The sequence below is a fragment of the Taudactylus pleione genome, unplaced genomic scaffold, assembly GCF_031769625.1.
Source record: "Taudactylus pleione unplaced genomic scaffold, aTauple2 ptg000053l, whole genome shotgun sequence".
Taxonomy (NCBI): domain Eukaryota; kingdom Metazoa; phylum Chordata; class Amphibia; order Anura; family Myobatrachidae; genus Taudactylus; species Taudactylus pleione.
Window position 1 is genome coordinate 36,618,499 of NW_028284455.1, and position 14,043 is coordinate 36,632,541.

Here is a 14,043-nt window from a genome sequence, read left to right on the forward strand (position 1 = left end):
CCCCGCAGGTAACTCTCCTCCCCTAATGCCTAACTCTAACCCTCCCCCTACACTGCCTAACCCTAACCCTTAACCCTCCCCCTAACTCCACTACTTACTGTTCAAAGTACTATATATTCTAATTTCTAAGCACCACAAAAATTACATTTGTGTTCTGTATACTGATGAATACAATTATTTCTAACTATGTACTGTAAATAACATAAATTTTTGCCTGCAGGGTCTCAAAGGTGATCCTGGTGCCCCCGGCTTTCTAGGTGATCATGGCATGAACGGGCCTCAGGTAAATTTGTAACCATGTTAATTTCATATTATATTAAACATATTTTTTATATGTTTAATCAATGGAATAGATATTTCATCCCATTTATAAACAAATGCTAACCAAAACTCCTGACTGGACAAAAAAAAGAAAATAATAAAAAGAGCAGGGAACATTGCACCTGGGCAAAACCATGCTGCACTGTGTGTGGGGAATTTAAAATGTGCGCAGAGAGTGCAGTGTCCAAACTGAATTCTAAATTGCAGTGTAAAAATAAAGCTGCCCAGCATTTGTGAACAGTCAGTATTTACCCAGCATCTAATATACAGTATTTGTGCCCACTTGCATTGCTATATGGTCTGTCCAGGTGCAAAGTTACTTTTTTTTTTTTGGTTTTGCTTCCAACTTAGAATTAGCCCCTAAGATATTATGCCCTCATCCACCTTAGCCCCTTGCACTGTGACTTAACTGTTGTAATTGTTGGGCACTTACCTGTTGTAAATGTTGAGCTATGTTAAATATAACCAACACTCAATGCGGTTTTCAGTTGTGGCCTTGGATTTGCTAGCTGGAAGGAGAGGGAGAACCAAGCACAAATTATCCTGAGTGGCCATCAAGTTGAATGTTAACTGTTATTGCGTTATTACAGACTTTAATATAATCAACTATTTCAACCACATATTAAAAACAATATAAAGTACATGATATTATAAAGATGTTTGAATCATACGTCCCTACCTTCCTGGAATAGTCTGGAGGCTACAGAAAATGGGGTGGCGCTCCCTGACGGGAACAAGTCTCCCATAGGTTGGAAAGTGGGCAGCACAGATGGACAATTACGCAATTTGCATCATCGTGGCTCCGCCCTGCTTCACAATGCTGGTAATCTCAGGATTGCATAACGTGGCTCTGCCCCAGCTGCCCCAGACCCCGCCCACCTCCACATAGCCCCACCCCCTCCAGGAGGAGGCAGCCAACATGTAGAGTCACATACATTACCCAAATATTTGTGACTCAACATGTTGCACAGAGAGAACAGTCACTAAGGCCAGGCAGATACCCTGGATCAGGTCATTTACTGTGCTGGCCCTACAGATTATTTAGGAGTAGATTGAGGTTGAGGGACTCTTTATAAATAACTGGGACCACAAACACAGGGCTCCTAGATCTACCATAAAAAGTAAAGAAACTAAAAGGTGGAAATCTCAGGATAGAGTTGCAGCATCTAAGCGTTGGAGCAGGTATATATGGAGCAAATGTATAATTATGAAGCACACCCTTTCATTGTCTTGAACTGTGACGTCACCCAAAGCCTCCAAGTATAAGCAAGAAAAACAAGTTCAAATAGCTGTACAAAAATGGGTCATGAGCCTGCATTCTTCTGTAGCTATATAAATTATAAACCATTGCTCATAAAGGTGGACTTAACACTGGACAATGTGGTTTAGTAGATGTAGGATTAAGTTGCTACACAGACCAGAATAATCACTCTGTCTTGTGCAGTGGTATCAGCTTGTGGGGTTATTAGATTGTTGAATAGAAGAAAAGAGTGAGTGTACTGCTGGCCATACACCTGCACGATTTAAATCATAGTTTCCTACCTTTGGCTTGTCCTCCCAGGGAGAAGCCTTGGTAGGAGAAGCAGGTGGGCTGTGACGGAAGCAGGGCCTGACGGGTCACATCATTAAGCCATGCACCCTTCGTGGCAAATTGTCGCGATTGGCTTAAATTTAAATAGGGGGTAGGCTAAATGATATGATTCACTGAGAATCACCTCATTAAGTGCTGCCCCCTACATTAAGCACCACGGAAATTCTCCCCATTCTGCCCACTTCACTAGGAAGTGGACAGAATGCAGGAGAAGTGCCTACCCTTCCAGGGGTGCTGGGAGTTACCAGAAAAACTGGGAGCCTCCCGCGAAAACTGGGAGGGTACGCATTTATGGTGTAAATCAGAGCACACAGAATATAACCATGTTAATATTATCAATTACAGAGCTAAATATCTGTTTTTTTGTATTTTATTGTTCACTGAGAGCACCCCTTGTGGGTAAAACTTAGCATTTATTGATATACATTAATATATGTGTATAATATAATAATATAATGTCCAGCGAAGTATTGAAATAAATAGAAAAAAGTGTATCTCTAAAGTAGAATAAGTGAATTACAAATGTTGTCCACTGCATTGGGTTTTATATGTTGAGGATACTCCCGTGGTTTTTTTTTTTTTCAAAATAAATAGGATAAGGTGAGTATTTAATGATTTTAATACAATTATTATTATGGTACTTATGGCCTGATTCAAAGCCGCTCGCGAGCGCAAAGCTTTCGCAAGGGGTTCGATGTTTGTAATCTGCGCATGTGCCGCGTCCGGCGTGTGCATGCGCGAGCCCCGTCGAGCGACTGAAGTTCAGTCGCTACAGGGCTCGTTACAAGACGGGGGCGGCTGTTGATGGTGAATGACAGCTCGCCCAGTTTTGTAGGCGGGTAGGGGGGGGTGGTTGGCCAAACGCAGGCGTTTTCTTAGGAACGCCTGGCGTTTGAGGGAGGACCTACTGACATCACAACTGATGTCAGTAGTGGATTTCCTGCTCTATTAGAGCAGGAAGTCGACTCGGCCTTGAGGCAGCCGAGACCCTACCACAGGGTTTCGTCGCAAGGCTGATGGTCGCAATTATCGCGACGGGCTCCTTGCCGCTCGCATAAGCTTTGGGTGGGCTCCCACAGCTTTGCTAGTGACAGGCGACCAAAAAAAAAAAACGCCCACATTACCTGCAAGCGGCCAGCCCTTACGAGCGGGTCTGAATCAGACCCTTAGTCCCAGCTACAATATAAGTCCCTAACTATAGGCACTAAATATTTAGCTCTGTAATTGATAATATTAACATGGTTATCTTCTGTGTGCGCTGATTCACACTCACTCTTTTCTTGTATTCTATAGCATTGTATAGTTTTATATTAAACTACCATCCTGTCTGCCTCTGCAGTGCCACTCAGTTTCCTAGATGTGCTATATTCTTTTAAACTGCCATGTGTTCGTGCTGCCTCTCAGTTGCTTAGTTTAGCCAGTCAGCCTTTGGCCAATTTTGGTGAAAATAATATTATGAACTGTGAGGTAGTCAAAATTGACTGGAATACTACTAAAAATTGGATAGTATTCCTTTTATCTACATTTATTACTTATATGACATATCCTAGATACAAGTAACTAGTGATCCTATTAACAGCTACACTTTTGTATTAATTAAAATATTTTGTTTATATGTTGTAATTTATGGTTGCACGGATTGCACTGACACTTTCATTACACTACCTTATATCCAGCTCCCATTCCCTCTCTTTTTTATTGATTTTATCTTTGTTTATATTCCATTAGATCAATGCACACTTCTAGACTGACACCCACTATTGTATGATTTTATTTATTTTCTACCTTATAAGCATTATCTGTCGCTGTACACCAAGTTCACTTTTAAAACACTCCCGAGCATAACAGCAGACTACCATTGTTTTCTTTTCCTTGAGATAGCTGACACCTATAACCAGATAGGAAAGCGCGATTAGATATTGTATATCGTGTGTATTACTGTATAAAATAATATCCAGGTAGTGCTTATTTATCTTCTACTTCTCCCCATATATGCACTGTATATGTATATACAGTGCATCCAGAAAGTGTTTAATACGCTTCACTTTTTCCACATTTTGTTATGTTACAGCCTTATTCCAAAATGGAATAAATTTATTTTTGTCCTCAAAATTCTACACACAATTCCCCATAATGACAACGTGTAAAAAGTTTTTTTGAGATTTTTGCAAATTTAATAAAAAAAAAAAACACTAAGAGATCACATGCACATAAGTATTCACAGCCTTTGCCATGAAGCTCAAAACTTAGCTCAGGTGCATCCTGCTTCCACTGATCATCCTTAAGATGTTCCTACAGCTTAATTGGAGTCCACCTGTGGTAAATTCAATTGATTGGACATGATTTAGAAAAGCATACACCTATCTATATAAGGGCCCACGCTTGACAGTGCATGTCAGAGCACAAACCAAGCATGAGGTCCACGGAATTGTCTGTAGACCTCCGAGACAGGATTGTATCGAGGCACAAATCTGGAGAAGGGTACAGAAAAATATCTGCAGCTTTGAAGGTCCCAATGACCACAGTGGCCTACATCATCCGTAAATGGAAGAAGTCCGGAACCACCAGGACTCTTCCTAGAGTTGGCCGGCCGTTTAAACTGAGCGATTAAGGGAGAAGGGCCCAGCGAGGTGACCAACAACCTGATGGTCACTCTATCAGAGCTACAGCATTCCTCTGTGGAGAGAGAAGAACCTTCCAGAAGGACAACCATCTCTGCAGCAATCCACCAATCAGGCCTGTACGGTAGAGTGGCCAGACGGAAGCCACTCCTTAGTAAAAAGCACATGGCAGCCCATCTGGAGTTTGCCAAAATGCACCTGAAGGACTCTCAGACCATGAGAAACAAAAATAAAAATAAGAACTATTTGACGTGAATGCCAGGCGTTATGTTTGGAGGAAACCAGGCACCGCTCATCACCAGGCCAATACCATCTCTACAGTGAAGCATGGTAGTGGCAGCATCATGCTGTGGGGATGTTTTTCAGCGGCAGGAACTGGGAGACTAGACAGGATAGAGGGAAAGATGAATGCAGCAATGTACAGAGACATCCTGGATGAAAACCTGCTCCAGAGCGCTCTTCCCCTCAGACTGGGGTGACGGTTAATCTTTCAGCAGGACAACGACCCTAAGCACACAGCCAAGATATCAAAGGAGAGGTGCTGCAAAGAGGAATGGGCGAAACTGCCCAAAGATAGGTGTGCCAAGCTTGTGGCATCATATTCAAAGGTGTATCAACAAAGCATTGAGCAAAGGTTGTGAATGCTTATGTATATGTGATTTCTTAGTTGATGTTTTTTATTAATTTTGTAAAAATATCAAAAAAAACTTTTTACATGTTATCATTATGGGATATTGTGTGTAGAATTTTGAGGACAAAAATGAATTTATTCCATTTTAGAAATCTACGAATTGGAAGGAAATGTCAGTGAGTACAAAGGAGAGAGTTGACAAAACTTTGGCCCTCATTCAGAGCCGTTCGCTATTTGCGGTCGTTCGTTCAAAAACAAGGGGTGGCTATTCAAATGATCCGTTCGCACATTGCAGTCTGTTCACACCTCTAAGTCTGAACGAGCGAGCAAAACATACGCTCGTTTATTTGTTAAAAACGCCCCCTGGCCACTCGCATCCTACGTCATGTCCACTATGTATTAGATTAATCGAGTACATCGTACAGCGTATGAACTGCTCGCTATTCTTGTGGTTGGTTTTTTCAACCGCTATTTTGCGAGCAGTTCTGAGTTAAAAAAAACCAAGTGACGTGGTCAATGACGCTGCTGTATTAATTATGCACTCCCTTAAAATGCCCGTTTTGACCTTTAAGCACGTCTGCGTTCTGATTTCCCCTGTTACCACCCACATACGCCTCATTCTGTCACTCAAAATAGCAGGCACTCGCTATATTGCGTACAAACGATTTTCGGCCGCACTGACTGGTTCGCGCATGCGTACTAAAAACCGTACGCATGCGCAGATGTGAGAACATCGCTCGGAACGAGCGTACTGCCGCTAGCGAGTGGCTCTGAATGAGGGCCTTTGTTTCTCCAACTATGGAAAATGTTAAACATTATTTCCGAATTACATTGTGGAAGAGCATATGAGGTGTAATTGTGGTTATATTTTAGCTGATGCGATGGAGCAGTCAGGTTTGTCTTTGTTTTTATTTTATTTTTACTGTTTTACTATACTTACAGTATTACTATAGCTGCATACACACACAACGATTTGTTAAACGATATCGTTTAACGATAATCATTTGAAAAAATCGTTCACTTTCTGAGTCAAACGATGAACAATTATCGTTCATGCGCGTTCACGTTTGTAGTTTGCAGTTTGTAGTTCAGTCAGACTTGTCAACTCAATGATTTTCATTAAGGGAATATGCAAAGATCATTTGTAGTACAAAAAAATCGTTCATTACACTTTAAAAAATCTGACAGATAATCTGACAGAAAATCGTTCATAAAATCGCTGCTAACAAAATCGTTGTGTGTATATGCAGCTTAAGTAATTGCGAAGGTTTGATTTTACAGCCATTTTTTTTTTCTTTTTAGACTCTTACTCAAGCTGTCCCAGAAGGTGTTATTCTTATTCTTTATAGTTGTGGTTTTTCGCACTGTGACTACATTCAAATAAAAAACATATTGATAGATATACAGTGTATATAACTATATATATATATATATACATATATATATATATATATATTGTGACAAGAATCACATAGACCGGGTAAAATCCATCAGTAGCTTTATTGCTCACCACAGGCAGGTATACAGGTTATGGCAGTTTCACTGGCAAGATGTTACACAATGTCTTCCAAACAGCAATATTTCTTCAGTGGACTCGCAAGTCTAGGACCCCTAACACTAGTCACCCCCGGGGCTATAAGATGGAAGACTATCTCACCACCAGGCTCAATTTCCCGAGTGGCTCTGCAGTTCTTAAAACAGCCTCACACTGGTGTCTGTAATCAGCTGCCTTTCCAGACTTTGATTGAGGCAACACCTGAACTGGACATAACACATTCCTAATGCCTTTGTTCTGCTAAGCCTGGGAGATCTGGATATTCCACATTTACTTCATGTGGAATTATGCTGACATTCTGTCACAATATATATACAGTATGTATATATATATATATATATATATATATATATATATATATTGTTGCAAATGAAGCGGCACTCTCAGGCCCTTATTCAATTTGAGGCGTTAAGTCCGGATTCGCGGTAAGTTAACGCCGGTGACATCGTTATCGCCTGTTTTAGTTTTACCCCGTATTCAATTTGAAATACTTTCCGCCTAGGCGTTAAGTCAATGCAATGTAATAGGCGGTAAAGTATCGCCTATGAATGGCAGGAGTTAAAAAGTGCAGAATTGGGGTTTTGGGGTGCAACGTTTCGGGAACCCCCGTGCAGCCTTCCGACAGTCCCCCAAAGGTAATCTGTGTAAAAAATAAACAAATTAAGACCATCCCAAAAATTTACCTTGAAAAAGGGGCGAAAAAAAAAAAAGTTGGGGTACAAACTTAAAAAATAGCGAACTTGACTCTGGGGGGGTCCCCAAGTATGCCCCAAGTGTTTTTTTGATTGCAAGTGTTTGGGGCAGGTGGGTTTTTCATGATTTTTTTTAAGTCCCTTTAGCAACTTTAAAATATGCTGAACCTCATTTTCAAGTACCCCAAATTTGATGGCCATAGTTGTTTTGCCCTAAAAAAACCCCTTCTAAATGCTCTTCTGCATCACCTTATTCAAAGCCGCATTTATGCACCGGCCGCGTCTATTAGAAACCCCGACTTCCTTCAGTAGTTAAAAATGGGGGTACCCATAGTGATCCCCCACGTCTACACATCTTTTAAAGGGGTCCCTAGAATATTTCCCGAAAATTCCCCTTTTGTTTAACCTGTAATAAAAAGTAGTAAAAATTTACAAAAAAAAATGCCCCCCCCCCCCCCCCAAAAAAAAAAGCTAAGCCAGCCAGTGGTGGTTTCTAAAAATATGGGGAGCAAAATGTGTAGGGTTCCACCGTATTTTAGAAACCAACCCAAGGCTGCAGGGACCAGTTCTGGTTTTAAATATAGGGGTAAAAAAAAACGTGGGGATCCCCCTATACTTAAGACCAGCACCAGACCCAACCGGCCGGGGTGTAATGCCACAGCCCGGAGACCCAATCACCGGGGCTCCAGGTCCAAAGCATTAGCACCCCAAATCGGTCAGCGCAAGCCGGTGATCTCAGGGGAGTCGGGGACCCCCAAAGAACACCTAACTTATTTAAAAGCCCGACTTTCTTTTGCAGCAAAAGACAGGGGTACCCATAGAGATCCCCCATGTCTGGACATCTTTAGGGGGGTCCTAGGATTATTTCCCGAAAATTCCCGTTTTTTTTACCGCCAATCCAAGTATCGCCGGGTCCCGTTTTCGCCTACTTTCAAATTGAATATGGGGATATGCGGGCACACGCACAATACTTTAACGCCTGGAAAACAGGCGAAGTTGGCGTTAAGTCCGGGCCGTGTTAAGTTAACGCGGCTCGGCTCAAAATGAATACGGGCCTCAGGGCCTGATTCAGACCCACTCGCGAGCGGCTGTCCGCTCGCAAGTGGGTCGATGTTATGCACTGAGCATGCGCACGATGGAGGGAGCTCCGTCGTGCGCATGCGCCGGACGCGACGAGCGAAGGAAAGTCCTTCGCTCGTTGTGTCTGATCAAAGGGGGCGTGCTGTCGATGTTGATTGACAGCACGCCCCCTTTGGTGGGTGTGCCGGGGGCGTGCCTCCCTGATGAGGGCGTTCCCACGGGAACGCCTCCCGTCAGAAGCCGGCCCACTGACATCACTAGTGATCACTAGTGATGTCAGTGGGAGTGATTTTGGCTCTGATAGAGCCAAAATCACTCCAGAGCTTGCGGTTGAAAACCTCAACCGCAGGCACCGGCTCGCAGTTTCGATGGTCGCGATGGTCACGACCATCGCGGCCATCAAAATGCACGCTCGTATAGGCTGTGGGTGGTGACCCACAGCTATACGAGCGTCCAGGAGGACACTCCATTTTCATGGAGGGCGGCCCTCATTCAGAGCGTGCACTCTGCTCAGAGCGTACGGCTCTGAATGAGGGCCTCAGTCTGTTATTCCATAAGAAAATTTACTGCATCAGTATATCTACGTTTCGGGGACCATCCCCCGTCATCAGGACACAAGTAACAAGTGACATTAGTGAACAATTTATACTTACAAACAGGTGTGTTCTTCCTGCAGCGTTTGTAAGTATAAATTGTTCACTAATGTCACTTGTTACTTGTGTCCTGATGACGGGGGATATACTGATGCAGTAAATTTTCTTATGGAATAACAGACTGAGAGAGCCGCTTCATTTGCAACGATATATGGAGGGGTCTTTGCCCCAGGGTGAGCACCTCAGCAAGACACTGACTGCGTAACAGTAAGAGTGCCGGTATTTTTGTTTGATATATATATATCTATATATATATATATATATATATATATATATATATATACACACACATATAAATGTTCATGTGACTGTACCACAATAAAAGTTCTAAAAACCTAGCTAGCACAAATCCTGTTTATTTTGGAATGAACTATGAGAACCCATCAAAATTATTATTCTGTATATTTGCTCTGGAAGAGAAATATGTAAATAATTCATGTAGCAATGCTGCATAAATATAGCATAGTTCCTTGTGCCAAACACGAATGTAGCATATAGTAAATTTTATTACAATATAACTTTAATCACATTTTATAATATCCAAAACTAACTTGATGTTCCTATATTTTTCAAAACTGTTGTAATTTTCTGGCCTGTTTTAGTTCTCGATGGTTATAAATAACAGTTTGATTTTCAGGGCCAAGACTATAACTTGTAAACTTTATTTGTCAGGTGGTTCATGTTCAAACTCTGCTACACCAATATTTAAAGAATTCATTTTATCAGTTTCTAACCATTACATATTTCAGGAGTAGCTGAATTTGCAATTACTATTTATTCAACCAGTTTGTTGCTAAACGATATGTTGCACATTTATCAGCCCATTACAGTAGCTGCTTTGTGCCTGCACCTCCATAGGCTGCTGGCAAGAATCAGCTACTAGGAGTTAACGTGCATAGCTATCCAGGGGGCAGCATGCTTAATTGAAGCTACCCTTGAAAACGGGTGAGTGGTGCATTCTTCTTCTAGAGACAGAGAGAACATGTACACCTGCAGCAGCTTAACAGTTCTGGAGGCTGAAAGTTGATCTTCGCATAGAAGATGAGCATTCCCAAGGTTGAAGTGGATAGAGCCCAATTATAGTCTGGGGAGATGATTATTACATTTTAAATACATTCCTGGCTTCAGTGGTTTACACTACAATCATACATTTTAGGGGCTGATTCAGAGGTGGATGATAAAGGCACCACCACTGCGTCCTTGTACGGAACGGCTGTGCTAAAATATGCAAAAGCTGCAGGAGGTGTCAGAGTGTGTAAAAAGACACCCACTGCTGACTTCTTTGATCTGCTGTTGTGTCCGAAGATGCAGCATCGGGTCAATTTGTGTGAACATCAACTCAAGAAGATGTCTAGCAAACTATCCTGCCGGGGCTAGTGAAGTCTGTGTGGGAATGGCTCGGTGTCTCAGTGCTTCATCTGCCTGTGGCTCCTGCTGCTGGTCACCCCTGAGGTTGCTTTTATCCCCCAGGGGAAGTGCTGGTTTCCCTGCAGGGTCAGACTAAGCAGTTTCCTGGCAGTCTCAGACTGCTGCAACCAAACAGGCAGGGCCGGCTCCAGCAGGAGCCGCGCCATGAGCGGCATGGAACTCAGGCGCCCCTAATCTCGCACACTGTGAAAATGGGTGTGGCCTAATTACCATAGACAATGCCCCCTAAATGACGCTATTTGGACACAGCAGCAGACCATTTAACGTCTGGCTGGGGGCGAGCCCAGCACTATGTCAGTAGCTGGGCTACCCCCAGCCTCCCTGCACACGCGGCATCCATTCTTGTTCCCAGGGGCTGGCACCAGCACACAGCTGCGGCGGTGGAGGTGCCCAACATCCCGACCGCCCTCGGGACACTTCATCCCGCAGGTGGAACAGCAAGATAGTGCCCGAAAAACGGGACCGTCCCGCTGATATCGGGAATGGCTTGGAGGGGTGCGCCCTCTATGGGGTGGCGCCCCTGTTCGGCCATCCCTGCAAACAGGACAGCAGCGATGGGAACATGCAAGGACCAAACATCTATGGCGTGATCAGACAGAAACAATGTGTGACGTTAATAATCTGGGGACTTTGAATAAGATGGGCTTTTCCTAACATGGTCGCATTTGGTGCGACCTTGTCAGAAACACCTGCTGACTGTGGCTGGAAGGTAATCTTTCAACAGCTGGCAAGGTGTGAACAGTCGCCAGACCCTCTGTTGCCATGGTAACCTCCCCGCATGCTCCATTTCCAGACCAGGGAACAGAAGGGCAATCCTTTTAGGAAAATCTTCTAGACAGTCTTTCTGTAGCCTGAGCTCAGGGTCGCTACAGCTATCCTTCTCTCCTTCTCGCCACAGTCATCGGAGTATCGCCCACCAATTTGGGCTGACTGCTCGTTTCCTTTCTCCCAGCCAGCAGTTATAAACGATCCTTAGGAATTACCAACCCCTTCTGCTTGCTGCTCTTCTTGCAGTAAATTGATGTAAATCTGCACATTTATTTAAAAAAATATATTAATTTAAATTAAAAAGTTATTATTTTCAAATCAGCAATTTTAAGGACATTTTTGAAAAATGATTACCCATATATACTCGAGTATAAGTCGACCCGAATATAAGCCGAGGTACCTACTTTTACCACAAAAAACTGGGAAAACTTATTGACTCGAGTATAAGCCTAGGGTGGGAAATGCAGCAGCTGGTAGTGCCCCCAGTAGTAATCCCCCCTGGTAGTGCCCCCAGTGGTAATCCCCCCTTTCAGTGCCCCCAGTAGTAATCCCCCCCTGGTAGTGCACCCAGTGGTAATCACCCCCTTTCAGTGCCCCCAGTAGTAATCCCCCCCTGGTAGTTCCCCCAGTGGTAATCCCCCCTTTTAGTGCCCCCTGTAGTAATCCCCCCCTGGTAGTGACCCCTGTAGTAATCGCCCCCTGGTAGTGCCCTCTGTAGTAATCCCCCCCGGTACTGCCCCCAGTTGTCCCCCCCACCAGTAGAGAGAGATGTAATAAGAATAAAAAAAAATCACTTACCTGAAATCCCCGTTCCTGGTCCCGCCGCTAACAGCTCCACCAGCCACTTTGCATGGGAGAGACGTCATTACTCATGACGTCTCTCCCATTACCCACTGCGGGAGCCGGAAGATGGCTCCCGCAGTGGGAGCAGCAGCAGCCGCTGAGAGTCTGACAGACTCTCAGCGGCTGCTGATTACAACAAACACACAGCTGCCGGCTCCGGCGGCTGTGTGTTTGGCAGTGTGTAGTGCTGATCGAACTCCGTCCAGTCAGCGCTACACTTCACTCGAGTATAAGCTGAGGGGGTACTTTTTCAGCAAAAAAAATGTGCTGAAAACTCGGCTTATACTCGAGTATATACGGTAGCTATTTAAGTTGTTAACATATATACAGTATAACAGATAATACATGAGTATTGATTTTTCACAAAGAAATGTAATAATTTATTATTTGCATTATGGGTTAAACTATGTTTACCATTACTTTTGTTTTATTACATATTTAAGGGCATATTTATCACAATCCTCATCTCAGATGCAAATGGAATGTGATAAATTTGCCTCAAGGATGTATCAAAGGATGTTACCTCAAGGATGTATCAAATATGTTATGCAGGAACAGAGGGCCTGATTCAGAGCCGCTCGTAAGCGTCCGCTCGTTCGCTCCGAGCGATGTTCGCACAACTGTGTATGCGTATGGGTCGTAAAGCGCATGCGCCAACCAGTCATTGCGGTCGGAAATCGAGCGCTCGCAAAATAGCGAGTGCCTGCTAATTTGAGTGACAGGATGAGGCGTTTGTGGGTGGTAACAGGGGAAGGTGCTTGAAAACGGGGAGTGGAGATCCGAACGCAGGCGTGACAAACGGTCAAAACGGGCGTTTTAAGGGTGTGCATAATTAACAAAGCAGCGTCATTGGCCACGTCATTTGGTTGTTTCTTAGCCTGAACTGTTCGCGAGCAGTTCAGACGCCTTTCGATGTACTCGATTAATCTAATAAATAGCGTAGATGACGTAGGATGCGAACGGCCAGGAGGCGTCTTTACAAAATAGCGAGCACATGTTTCGTTCGCTCGCTCAGACATAGAGGCGTCAACAGACTGCAAAGAGCGAGCGCTCAATTTAAATAGCCGGCCCCTTTTTCTGAACGAGCGAGCGCAAATAGCGTCCGGCTCTGAATCAGGCCCAGAGCTTGCAAGAAAGCTATCCCTGCGAATCCTCTCCCGCACATCTCAGGGTATTTTTTTCAATAAATACCATGAGAGTGTGATCGCGCATACGCCACTGGCTATAGCGCACGCGCAATCCCCCCTCTTAGCTAACACTTACCTGCATGGTGACTCGTTCATCTCCTCCGTGACTCCATTCAGCTGAACGCTCCTGCTCCGTGTACCTAGTCAGCTGCTCTGTGCTGTGAACCGGTTTACAGCACAGAGCAGCTGACAGGGGGTTACAGAGAAGGAGCTTAGTGATCAGCTAACTGGTGTCACAGAGAAGCTCACTGATCACCAGGCCCTGGTGCAGGTAAGTTTTATTATTTTTTTTATTCTTTGTAATCAGCCTGTGGTCTATCAGACACAGAGACTGATCACAGAAGCTTTCAGAGATGTTTGCGGACCCCCGTGATTTGGTTTTGCAAAAAACACCCTCAATTGTTTTGGTTCAGATTCAGTTTTGGTTTAGAATTTTTTAAAAATTAATTAAAACAGCTAACATTATGAAATTTTGACCTGTTTTTGTTTCTATAGTATTATTAACATCAAAACCTTAAATTTCTAGTAATTTCCAGTCAATTTCGACCACCTCACATCACCTAGATTCGTGCAGGAGGGACTTTCATGCAATCCAAAACACACAAGTTAAATGTTTTAAATCAGAGTCCTTAATAGCAAGAATTCCTGAGTCAAGACTCGGTCTTACTTGTAA

At 43.7% G+C, this 14,043-nt stretch overlaps 1 protein-coding gene across 1 annotated transcript in view; it reads left to right on the forward strand.

Moving 5' to 3' along the window:
- Positions 1–14,043, forward strand: part of LOC148535369 (collagen alpha-6(VI) chain-like) — a 181,062-nt gene that overhangs the window by 76,063 nt on the left and 90,956 nt on the right. The window contains exon 24 of the mRNA XM_088462675.1: positions 221–283. Coding sequence (XP_088318801.1) covers positions 221–283 — 63 coding nt within the window. The remainder of the gene's footprint in view (positions 1–220; positions 284–14,043) is intronic.